Source organism: Triturus cristatus, chromosome 4_1 (assembly GCF_964204655.1).
Source record: "Triturus cristatus chromosome 4_1, aTriCri1.1, whole genome shotgun sequence".
NCBI classification, from domain to species: Eukaryota; Metazoa; Chordata; class Amphibia; order Caudata; family Salamandridae; genus Triturus; species Triturus cristatus.
Genome location: NC_140585.1, coordinates 1,134,786,145 through 1,134,798,771, shown reverse-complemented (window position 1 = coordinate 1,134,798,771; position 12,627 = coordinate 1,134,786,145). Strand labels below are relative to the sequence as shown.

Genomic DNA, 12,627 nt, shown 5'->3' with positions numbered 1-12,627 from the left:
TATTACAGGGGCATTCTGACATCAGACGGACCTGTAGTAAGAAAGGCACATCCCTAGTTGCTTTTAGTAACTTAATTATAAGCAAGTAGTGGCTTTTGTGTTGTTGCCCCTGCTCCCATCTTTGTGACCTCAGGTGTGGGAAGAAGACACCCTTGGCTAAAAGGAAGGGTCACAGAGGAAAGAGGCCACATATTGTTGGCCTGCAACAGAGGAGAAGACGGGGCCAGCAGGGGCACGTAGTGTGGCCAGCAACAGAGAGGAAGACAAGGCAGAGGAGAAGTCAGGAACAGCGGGGACCATGCACTGCAATTAGGTGGCAAAAGAGAACTCTAGGATAACAGGGACTCATAAATGATATGGCATACCATAACCCCTCACTGGGTATAAGAATATAAACAGTCGTTTTGTAGTTCCATGTTCTTATAAAGGCACTCTGTCTTTCGAACTCCTTTGTGACAAGGAGCATTCCCGTAATATACAGTTTAGGGTGCATTTTCCCATATGTTACACAGATAATGTTGGTCAATAACAGCTGTTGATTACCCTTCACTTCACCTTCAGCATATTGTTGCAGAGTGTTCTTTTAACAGTATATTATGGGCGAGTACATGCCCTTTGTACATTGGATGTATCTAACTGAATATCAAAATGAAAAGTTGGCTTGTCATAAACATTTCATCTCTTTGCACCTTTGGATCACTCCCTATTCTCACAGTGCATTTGGTTCAGATTAGTGAGACAAGAATTAGAATGCATGCTGTTTTCCATAGTGATCTGGGCTCCAAGGAGACAGCAGCGTTTTGAGGCGGATCACTTGGAGGTCTGAAGCTTGAGCAGTCGCTCCCTTCGTACCCCTGGTAGCAGTGGCAATGAAATTTGTTCGTCATCAGTTTCAAGTCTTCAACAGATGCTTCTCCAGTGACTGACATCTCTAGATTTTCAGAAAGTTGTATTTTGTAGTTTTTGGGGTTGAGGTGGAGGTAGTCGAGGGAATTCCAGGTTTTGCGCAAGCACCGCCCATTGTTCTGGCAAAGATGTTGGCTGCACACTTCTGCAGCTTTGGTCACATTGGTGAGATAGAAACCCAACTCTGAAGTAACAAAGTGCTTCACCTTCGTGCAGCTGTCCTGTAAGTATTAGAGAGATGTCAAATATTTGGAATCAGCTTTGTTTTGTTTACAATGCATTTCAGAATGAGGTTCTAGTATTCACTGATCCTTATCTGTCTCATAACAGTACCCAATGAGATTAAAAAGATTGGAGGATGAACCACAGTCCTGCGTTCACATAACAAATGGACATGTAGCACAGTCATGAACAGCTGTCCTCTTTCTGAATCAGTTCTAATATCAACATGCCACTGCCCCAGTTGCAAATATGTTTTAGTCATCAGTGCCTTAATGAAACTGATAATTTAATCTCTTGGTTTTTCATCAGCGCATCCTGCTCTGGGTTCTGTTGGTCATTATCATTAGACTAATCAAATGTGGAAAGTTTGTGGCTAGCATGGAATACCCACCTGAAGCCACCCGAGAACTATCAACCCAATTAACAATTTTCCCTAAAAAGTTAATGTGAACCACACCCCAAAACTGAAACAGAAAATGTAATAGTGTCCCTCCGGTAGAAGGCGTTATGTTAATTGAACTCAAAATACGACCCAGCAATTTTGATTGTGAAAGGTTCCATATTGAGTCACAATTGAGTTGTGATATCTGCAGGTCCTTTTATAAGTCAACACAAGTTAGCATTAGCTGCCCAATCTATATTTATGTGGGTAAATCCCCCATCATTACTGTGATTTAGATTTCATGGTGTCTTGGCTCGGCCTGTAGCAGAGCTCACAAACTGAGAAAGAAAATGTAGACCTCTATGTTACAAATATAAGACTAAGGGACTAATATGGAGTAAGGCGATAGCATCAAATCTTTTAGTTGTTATCTGGAGGAGCATCCACCAATGGAACTCTCAAGTCTAGAGAGAGCTTGTGGTTTCCCACTTTTCCCACTAATAAGAGTATTTTCTGTTAACACCAACATTTGTAAATCAAGATGTTGGCATATTACAACAATGGCTATCAAGCCATTATGAGTGCCACAAACCCAACTAAGAAGATGTTTGTTCGAAACAAGGATGGCACTTGGGTTAAAAGAACCATGGAATAAATTCAAATCTGTGCATATTAGAATTTGCAAAAATATATTGCCTCATGCGGAGAATATATTGCGGCAGAAATTGTATGTCTTTAAAAATATGTTGAAAATTCATACATCAAACATGTTTTCTGTCTCCTTCAATGATTTTCATCACGCTTCTCATAAGCAACTACATTTTGATTGTAGTGTTAAGTGACTGCGGACACAACTTAGCATTGACTTTGCACTGTGGCATGCTGTGAACAAATGAACTGAATGTACCTGGCTGCATCGAGGAGCTAGAAATAGTAGTATGCTTATATATTTATTTGTTACCTGTGGAATAGAGTTCCAATTCTCGTATTACATGTTATTGGTATCCTTGTTTGGGGAAAAAACACTACCACCTTTGTTCAGTCAATTAAAAAGACAGCAGCTGATAATACCTGGCAAATTACTCACCTTCGATAAAGCCAGGTTCATGTCACCCCAAATAACAATGCCTGCAACTCCCAAAGCTGCGCTTTCTCCAATAGTGCTCACGAGGTCTTGCTGCATAGGAAACAACACCATTCTTTATCAGCCTTCAATTGAATATTGATTTTCCACATTATTAGCAGTTTCTATTGCTTCGATGCAGACTAGTGAAAGACAGGGGTCAGGGGTATTGAAGGACACATCCCTCCCCTGCCCCCCCTTCGTGCCACATCAAGGAAAAGTAATCTATGTAAATAAGAAATAATAAGAACAAAGACGCCAGATATGCCCATTGTTTAATCCCAGAAGCAACCATTTTGAGATGCAGACATATTAGAATTATATCCATTTTCTCTCATCAATCAATGTTTCTGATCAACGCATATCCACCATTTCCAGATATTCATATTTACAACATGCATTCAAAATCCAATTGTATAGAACATGTATTTGAGGTAAATTTGATATGTGATCCATATTACTTAATAATAAACTGTAAATTCCTAAATCCATAAACACTCAAGATTTCTGCTTTGGCAAAGTTACAGAGGAAACTCATCAAAAAGTAATAAGCTATTCCTCTGAGTGTAGACACACTGATTCATGGAATAGTTTTCAACTACATGAACTTATCAACGCATCCTAAATAGTGTACCAGTTATGCTTGTTTCCAATTTTTACATTCTTTCCTCAATTAAATTATTTACTGTCCAAATTAAGGCACAGTTTATCACGGTCTCCTCTCTCTTAAATCACTAATATACAACCAACATTTAGAGGGGTGTGGTCTGTTCCGTAGGGACACAACTTTTACTAGAGCTCTCTTGATCATAACCACCTTTACATACATCTTTTAAAATGATTTCTTGAATTTATATACTTCAATAGCCTCTTTTATCAACAAAGGAACTTTAATTGTAGTGACAGCTGGGCCCAGGCAGGTTATGGGATTTAGATATTGTGTTTGTTTCAGTTAGGGAGTAGAGATCATTGGCAGCTGGTGTATCTATGCAGTGAGTCAGACAATGTAGGGTAATGGGGAAATATGTCTTGCTTTACCCGGTTAGTGTTCAAAGAACGGTTCGAAGAGTTATTCGTTTCTGCAATAAGAGTCCATAGACACATCTTGGTTTATCATAAGACATAAATATTTCAATATGTTCCTCCTATTCCAAACGATGTGATTGCACTTGGGAAACATTTTACAGCAAAGACAAAAATATACTGATTTAACTGATTCAATGGACACATTTGTGAACATTTGTAAAATCCAAAATATTACCTGACCAAAATTATTTGGAGATTTGTTTTAGAGTTATCCCTATAATGTTCCATGTTCAATGCCAATCTTCTCGTGTTATAATGTGGCATTTCTAAGATCATTCAACTTCACGCTTTACATTTAAAGTTTATTGTATGACAAAGCTCTTAAGATATAATACCACTAACTCATGCAGATTAACCTGATGGATGGTAATATAATATTGTTTCTGCACACATTTCAATTCTTACTAAAATTAAACATACCATTTTACCACATTGTATTGTTTAGTGCATTTCAGGAATGTAAACAGTCAAACCCTTTAGATATGAAGACCATGCTTTTTTTCTCTCACTATGCCTTTTCAACAATCAGCCAAGAAGAAAGAGTAGAACATGTGGACCACAACTGAAATTAACTCTAGAGCCTCAGTTGCTCAATGGGCACTAGAAGAAGGAACCACCACTGAGGTGCATGGAGAGAGACCACAAGGGATAGTGTGCCCACAGTTGAAGACACTACTTGGTAAGAGGAATCTGATGATATTTATTTTCTAAAACAATAACCATGATCAAAAGTGGTCCTAATTATAATTTACTCTATCATGGAGGCCTAAATCCATCCCCTCACCCAGGCTGTCAAAACACCAGGGCCTACTATTGCACTCCTGTCACCTCCTCCTCCTTCTAAGAGTGCCCACCCCAAAAATGAGCAGCTGAGGGTGAGGTTTGCCCCGACACCCATGAGCCCTCTTTTGTGACCCCACTTCCAACTCCTCAGGACATCATCCTGGCTGATTTCCAGGCCAACGGACATACTCAAGGTGCTTTGCTGAGATGGTGGAGGTAACCAAGAACCATTTAGATGTGCAGGCTGACCAGCACTGGGAGTTCTTCTGCCTCCTGTCCTACGGGACGTCAGCCATTTTTGTTCATGTCCAACCCTCTTGCTTTATTCCCGTTCTCATTGTGACCCTCACTGTACCTCTGCCTGCTTACCCCCAAATTACTCCAATATGGTACTTTTCAGTGGGCATCTTCTGCCCCTCACCTCACAGTGCTTGTCCTGGAGGAGGAGCTCAGTGTGGTACAAGTGTCATATTGAGAGGATGGCCAGGACCTTTTGCCTTCCACCCATGAAAACAGTGAGATAATATTGTCTGGTTTGGGGGATTGGTTTTTGATTTATTTTGGACTATTTAGACTTTTTGTTTGATTTTGGATATCATTTTGGGACGTTTGAACATTTTGTGAGAATTTTGCTTTGACTTTTTCCTTGCTTTGCTTTATTTTCTCCATATGCCTGTGTATGTAAACATTTTCTATGAGCTTCCTGATGGGCTTTTGGCATTACCCACGTCCTCCGAGTTGACTCTTCCTCCCAATACTCAGTGTTTATTTTGGTTACTCCCCCTCCACAAGGACAGTTTACTTCATAATGCTACAAACCACTTTCAGAACCTAACCCACTCATTTCCAATTTCTTGTTTTTTAAAGATACATTTTTATGTATTAAACTTGCTTGAATGTGTTGTGACTCTTTTGAGATTGGGTCAGAATGTCTGTAGATTGATGTGCATCTGGTGACCTAAGAATGAATGGCACATGATCAAAACATGATATTACTCACATGAATCTATTTTGAGGCCAAGGCGCATGTGATGAGATACAGGTGGAATATTGATGCAACTGGTGTTAATTAAAAATTGTTGAAAAATACGTTTTGCCATGCATAGTGTGTTGTGGACTGACAGGACACAAAAGCGTAGGTGTTGTGTAATGAAGGGTGTTGGAAAGTGAATTATTAGTAGTGGTAAATACACATCTACCACTGGCAATAAGGCCACTAACACAGGCTAGGGCTCACAATAGGTCTCAGATAATTATTCCCATGCTCAACCCTTGGTAGCTTGGCTGCGAGCAGAAAGGCTTAACATTCAGAGACTGGTATGTAAAGCATTTAAACACACACATTCTGTGAAAATTAAGACACAACACACAATAAAAATTCAACACCAAATTATAAAAATAGGAAACATATGTATCTTTAAAATGACACCAAAACAAAAAAATCCAATGTAGGGAACCGGAGATATAAAATGTTGAAGATTTAGCACTATATCGCACATAGAAACCTATAGCTCCTATTGGGACATCTGGCCGCGCTAGACCGGGACAAAGACAAAATTTCAGGCCGACCACGATGGAGCCCTGTGCGGTTACCTCGAAGGGTATGCTTCGGTCAAAGTTTTTACCTTCTGACTTAGAAACTTATCTGGAGCTTTTTCTCCCAGGGTCTCTCGAAGTTCTCCACCAGTCCGGATTCGGTGAGGGTTTGCCGGATTGCCTTGCAATCAGCTCCCGGTCAAACCTATGGAAATCAGACCTCCAGAGCTTTCCAGCGGGATGGCTTGGGGTTGAAGGTGGGCGGCTTGACTCTCACGGTTGGTCGTGGTCAAAACTTCTACCTTCGGACTTGGAAACATCTTTTTCTCATTGGTTCCCTAGATGCTCTTCACCACGCCAAATTTGGCGAGGGTTCACCAACTTGGGTTTCAACCAGCTAACGGTCAAAATCTGAAAGTCGGACCTATGGAGCTTTTTTGCAGGACGAACCTGGAGGGCAGGCCGGCTCGTGGTTGAGATCAACGGTTTGGCTGGCCAGGTCGAGTAGGTATACTTATGTAGCTTTGTTCCAAGGTTGCTCCAACCTACTTAAAACTTCTGGAACTTCTTCCTGAAGGTCCTTTGGGGTTCCCAGAGGGTCCAAAATGTACTCCAAGGGCCTGGAAGCTCCAAGATGGTCCTTTGAAGTTTGGGACTTCAGTTCCCACATTCCACTTGGACAAAACCCTTACAAATCCACTGGAAGCGCTCCAGGCTGGGGATTCTTGGTGATGATGGTCCAGGTGAGCTCTGTTAACCTGTAGCTTGCATGTAGTCCACATTTTAGTCCTTTCGAAGCAAGTTAGGTCCACTGGGCTGTAGTTTCAGATTGTGTAGCAGGTGCAGTCAGTCAGAGTGCAGGGCCTGGTTGGTGCAAATCAAACTTCTCAGCATAGACCCTTCTTCTTCCTCTTGCTTCAAGCAGCCAATCTAAGAGGCTCTGTCCCTCTCAGGTACTCATTCAGTGTTCTCGTGGGTCAAGCAGGAGGTCCCTCCTGTCCAATGAGGTGCAGGGCAACACCCCAGAGCATGACCATTTCATGGCTCAATGGTCTCCCAGAAAGCACGATTTCTCCAAAATTCAATATGGCTGAAGTCTCGGCAGAGAGGCAGGAGCCAGCTAAACCAACCTTCAGGATGGCTCATCTCCATAGTGTCCCTCCCCCTGGCACCTGCACATTACTTTCTGAAGCCTGCCATCTGGCTGAGTTCATAGGGTATGGGTGTAACTGGACCTGGCTTCTTCTGCCTGTCTCCTCCTTCCTTTGAAGATCATGGTTTATGACCCCTCTCCCTTGCTCTGGAATTGTTGTGCAGCAGAACCCTGTCTTCCCAGGATGGCTTCTCACACCAAGTGCCACTTATCACTTCATCAAAGCAGCCTGGCTAATCCCCTTAACTCTGGCCAATCGGAGAAGACCACTAGAAGGCTAAATTTTGGCTTACAGAAAAGAAAGTCTTATAACTTCTTTTCTGTGTATTTTAGGATAAATTTAAGCCTGGGCGGAGTTTGTGGAGTAACTCCATGAAGTGCAAAAAAAGTGGTGGAGTGTGTTAGATCAATGCCGTTCGTGGTGATTTTCAGCGCAGTCTGTTTGTCCGCACTGTGCAATCATCGTGAACGGCACCATGCACAGCGTATGCATGAGCTGCTTCCTTTCTGCCACTCGAGTAGATTTTTTACTCAAACCGCAGCTTTCTCAATTAGAACGGATGATTTTTCATTATGAGAGGTCGCAAGCATACGCGACCACTCGCAATGGGAAATCTAACCGCCCACTTTGAGGTTGATTTTCCACCACGCGTTCGCCAACTTGACGTTGATGATCGCGAACGAGGAAAAATCTTGCCGGGATGTGGATTTTCTTTGCTCGCGCTCGCCAACTTGACGTTGGCGAATGTGAGCGAGGAAAAAACACTGCAGGCTCTGCGTAATGTGGAGTGCAGAACACTCCATAAACTCCCTGAGCGGAGCAGAGTTTACGGCCCAGGCTTAGACAAATTCGACAACAGCATGTTGTTGGATTTATCAATACCATTCTCCTAAATCCTTGAATTATATTTTGTTTGCCAAGCCTAGCATTAGTTATTAATTAATAACTGAACACCTTGTTAACCTATGTAGTTGGGGCTGAACTGGGTAATTTTTCCAATACCAGGGCTTATAAAGGACACTGCCTATATCTGCAGGACCCTCCACCCCTGGGGAGACTTTAGGGGTTCTGAATATGTAAAAATATTGCAGATCCCCACTCCACAGTGCTCCTAGCACAAAAGTCAATTTTGGGAAGCACTTTACTACAATGAGGGAAGCGAAGTGTGTAATTTTCCTATCCCCAGCACATATAAAACCTATTTTATAAGGGCCCTCCTTATAAATACCTAACGCCCACCCCTGGGACACCTAGGGGAGACAATGGGGGTACCCAATATGCCAAAATATTGTAGTTTATTAATAAGTGCCCCAAACAGTTTGAGCACAGTTTACATTTAAAAAGTAGTCCTGCAACACAGGGCTGCTTTTAAACTGATCTCAGGCTCAATCAGTGCACACATGCAAGTGCAGAAAGGGCTGCTGCCCGCTAAACTGCCACATCCTATTATATACTGGGGACTTAAAGGTAGTTTTAATCTCCATGCTTTTATATGTACTAAGGTGTTATAGGGGAGGTCGTGCCAATCATAGGGGTACCCTAACCCGTAGTGTACCCTAGTGTACGTAGGTGTTTGCAGCATAGCACTGGCTCTAGGCCTGGTTGGGCATAGCCCAGGGACAGACAGAGCCAGTTATCACCAGTACCAGTCAGCAAAAAACAATAGGGGTGACTAGGGCACAAGATGACTTTGCAACAAGGGGTAAGTGACCAGTTGGTGAATTCTTCATGTGGGTAGTGGTTTTTGTTCATGTCCAAGGAGGTTGGGGTGAGCGGGTCATCAGGGGAGAGAAGTGTGCCTCACCTTGGCAGATGACCAAAGTTGACCCTGCATGGAAGAATAGAACTGGGGCAGTCATAGTGCTCTAATCCATTACTTTTTTGATGGCACTGGGGGACTTTTAAACTGGTAAGATGCTCTATGAAACATCTTTGAGATATTGTCCTGTGTGGGGCCTATGATCTCCTCTTCCTCTGCAGTATTGGAAGCTGCACAAATGGATCTATTTGGAGCAGTGGGTTTACTCCCTGGATAGTACACCATCCTCCTCTCGTGGATGGAATGGCATCATTGCCCAGCTGTTTGTTCCCAGGAGCTGCATGGAAAGTGAAATGACAGTATGAGAGGGTGAAGCGGCAATAAATGAAGGCTGTATTGTAACTTAAGGGACAAATTATACTTCATTGTAGATAGCTGGGACATAACACTGGCATATATTGGCATCTGATGCTTTGTATATGCCCATGAACATGAGATAGGTTGTCTTACCTAGCAGTGGTATACATTGTTGCCGAGTGGATGACACTTTGATGTCAGCAGCTGCTCACTGCCAGTCTTTTAAGATGGTTATGGGCATATGTCCATTGATGTAGCAGCTGCAATAAAGAGTAATGAACATTTTTTGAAGTCTGATAGAGTGACTGAATATAATTGACATGTGCAAAAATGTGTGTTGATGCCAATAAATGTTAAAACAGGACAGTTTTTATTCCTTTCCCATGGACAAAATGATAAATGGGTAGACATTTGTTACATATCAGAAAAGGGGTCAATTAGATGTAAATCGATTTATAGTAATATATGTATAAGGGTCACAGGCTTACCTGGTTGACCAAAGGTAAAGGGATGAATTCATGCCTGCAGACTGTCCCCATGTATGGTCCAATGGGTGGGCAGAGGTATGGACACCAGATGACATTCTGTCACTTCAACTGCGGGGAGAGAGACATCCAGAGAATTGAAATATCAAAAGACAAATGGTTTGAAGGTATGGGAACATATTAATTTTAGGCAGTGATTGAGCATCAACATAGTTATGTCCTTAGTCAGCTAGAGACAGACATTGATGTGAGTGGGTGATTGTTAGATACTGTGAATAAGGACATGTCAATCTATAATTGGCTGCATTGGGGAGAAGGGTAAATTGAGTGACTGATAGGAGACATGGACATACTTACCAATGATGAAGCAAAAATGAAGGGTATATTTTGTGACATAAGGAAACAGATATTGGACCTGTAACTTCACCTCTTATGCCTTTTGTAGAGCCAAGCTGAATATGAGTTTATAATAAGTAGCTGCTACGTGTTTTAGAATGACATCATCACTATCCTTAAACCTAGAATGAGTGAGACATGCATAGACGCTCAGTTGACATGGACGATGTCTTTTTAGGCTCTGCCGCCTGTCTGGTGTCTGAGGCAAGCCATAAGCAGATGCTGGCACTACAAAAGCAGTAGAGGTGGTTGAGAGGCTCACAACATAGGACCTGCAAAGAAGAAAAGACATGACATGGATGAATATACCTGAACCACAATCACTTACAATATAACAAGGTGATGAATACATTGTCTAAGTGTATGCAGTCGCATTACATTTATGGCAGTATTGTGCTATGACAATCATAAATGTTCACCTCTCAAGAGTAAGGTTGTGACATTATTAGCAGTGACACTTACTTTGCTGAGTGGTAAAGGTACATTGAGATGCTGGTCCTGGGCTTGGCACTGTCACAGACAGGACTGATGCAGCTCCACCTGGTACCTGTAATGCACCAGACACAGGGACTGCAGAAAGCAAAGTTAGAAGGTGGCAAGATTAGTATACACAGTTTTTACTCTAAAGGAGGTCAGGCATTGTGTGTGTCGTGAGGGATGTGTGCCTATATGTGAAGGGGAGATGTGTGCTGTTTGAGGGCACAATGATGAGTGGAGAGTACTTATCTAGTTGAAAGATTGAAGTATTTTGTTTTTGCCCTGACTGATGTTAGGGAATCCCGGAAAAGCCATACCATATATTTGATTAGAGTGTATGGTGGGGAATTTATGTTCATCAAGTGGGTTGGAACTGCATTAGAAAATAGGTTCACCACCAAGCAGAGCCTTTGCCACCTCTAATTTGGAAAATGTTTTCTTCACCCACCTCCTCTCATCCTTCCAATTGTTTTCGAGAACATCACAGAGTCCACCTCAACCCCAATGGATTAGCCACCGTCTCTATAGAGGGTGTGTGGAGGCAGACAATGTTGCACCCTGTAGTGATCCACAGCAAAGTTAACTATGAGTTCTGTCTTCTTCACAGTGAAGTCCCGCTTTCATTTGATTGGGATGATTTGATATTCATCCTAAAGGCTGTTTCTAGTTTCTGTTGTCCACAACATCATGCAGTGCAAGGGGAAGAGGATACAGCCCGGGACGTGGGTGCATTTATGTGCCATCAGTGTTAATATTTGATAGGCGTGTGTGTGATTTTCCTCTGGTGATGACTATTTTCTTATTCTCTTCCATTCCTAGCTCTAAGAAGCATTTGTAGAGATCTCCACCTAAGCAACATAGAACTATGCTTATTGATGTACACCTAAAATATGTATATAAAGTAACTAGTAGTAACTTTACAAGTGTAATTTCAGTCATACTTGTCCCCCCTCATTGAAGGGAGTGGAGATAAGTACTCCCAGTGTTGGTCATAAAACTCCACCTGAATTGAAAGTAGGCAGAGATTTGCATACAGTCACAGGTGTAAATCTACATTTATGATGAATACCACATGTACGTTTACCTTTGTGAATAGTGCCGGTTTGTTTCACATCATTTTAAAGTGGCCATGCACTGCTGAACTGCTGCAGGCGATCTATGTACACAGTGAAAAAGCACCTGAACCCCAATGATGCAAAACCAGGGAAGTCAGGCATCCATGTCATTGAACGGGGCTCAAAAAGGGATTCTCAAGGAGGCAAAGACTTGCATTGTGGTGTTTGCAAGACCACTGGGCAGTTCAGTTAAGCACTGTTGCAGCAGTAAGAACTTAAAAGTGCAGCCATTTCCTACTGTAGCAGACACTGGAAGCCAGGCATAAGTGAAGGGGAAGACCGGAAGCGGACCTTACAAAAAAAAGCAAGAGTTTGCCTGATACATGAAACAGCCAGTCTACACATGCCCACATGGAGCTCAGTGTTGCTTCAAGCTCTGCCCTAGGGGTTTTGTAACAAATGACACCATTTATAAGATTAGCACAAATCTATCTGATATGAAAGAACTCCACCTGAAGAGGGAATAGGGAACCTGATAGACATTGCCACAGTAGACATATATCAACATGAAATGATACCATGCAGTACAGGAGTACATAGCTTACATATCAGAAAAAAACACAAGTTTGCAAGAAAACATTAGGGTTTCCGGCTCTTTTTATGTGCCCTGCAGGGCTGAGACTTCCTCTTCCAGTGTGAGGTTAGTTTATTAGCTTTGTAAGACAAGAGGTATATGCAGCTCGCATGCCAGAAGTTTGAATTCTGGCAAGGCAACTCACCCTGTCATGAAAAAAGGTGATAGTAACAACTGCTATTTACAGTGTTAAACAGCACATTTCCAGAAGTGACTATATAAACACTACATGTGATACTCTTCATATATGCCTTTTGTTACATTCACAGTTA

At 42.1% G+C, this 12,627-nt stretch overlaps 1 protein-coding gene across 1 annotated transcript in view; it reads right to left on the bottom strand.

Annotated features, from left to right (window-relative positions):
* Positions 1–725: 725 nt before the first annotated feature.
* LOC146856159 (hyaluronidase-4-like) overlaps positions 726–12,627 on the bottom strand; it is a 28,421-nt gene continuing 16,519 nt past the window's right edge. Inside the window, exons 2-3 of the mRNA XM_085651212.1 lie at positions 2,598–2,687; positions 726–1,127 (exon numbers count right to left, since the gene is read on the bottom strand). Coding sequence (XP_085507338.1) covers positions 726–1,127; positions 2,598–2,687 — 492 coding nt within the window. The remainder of the gene's footprint in view (positions 1,128–2,597; positions 2,688–12,627) is intronic.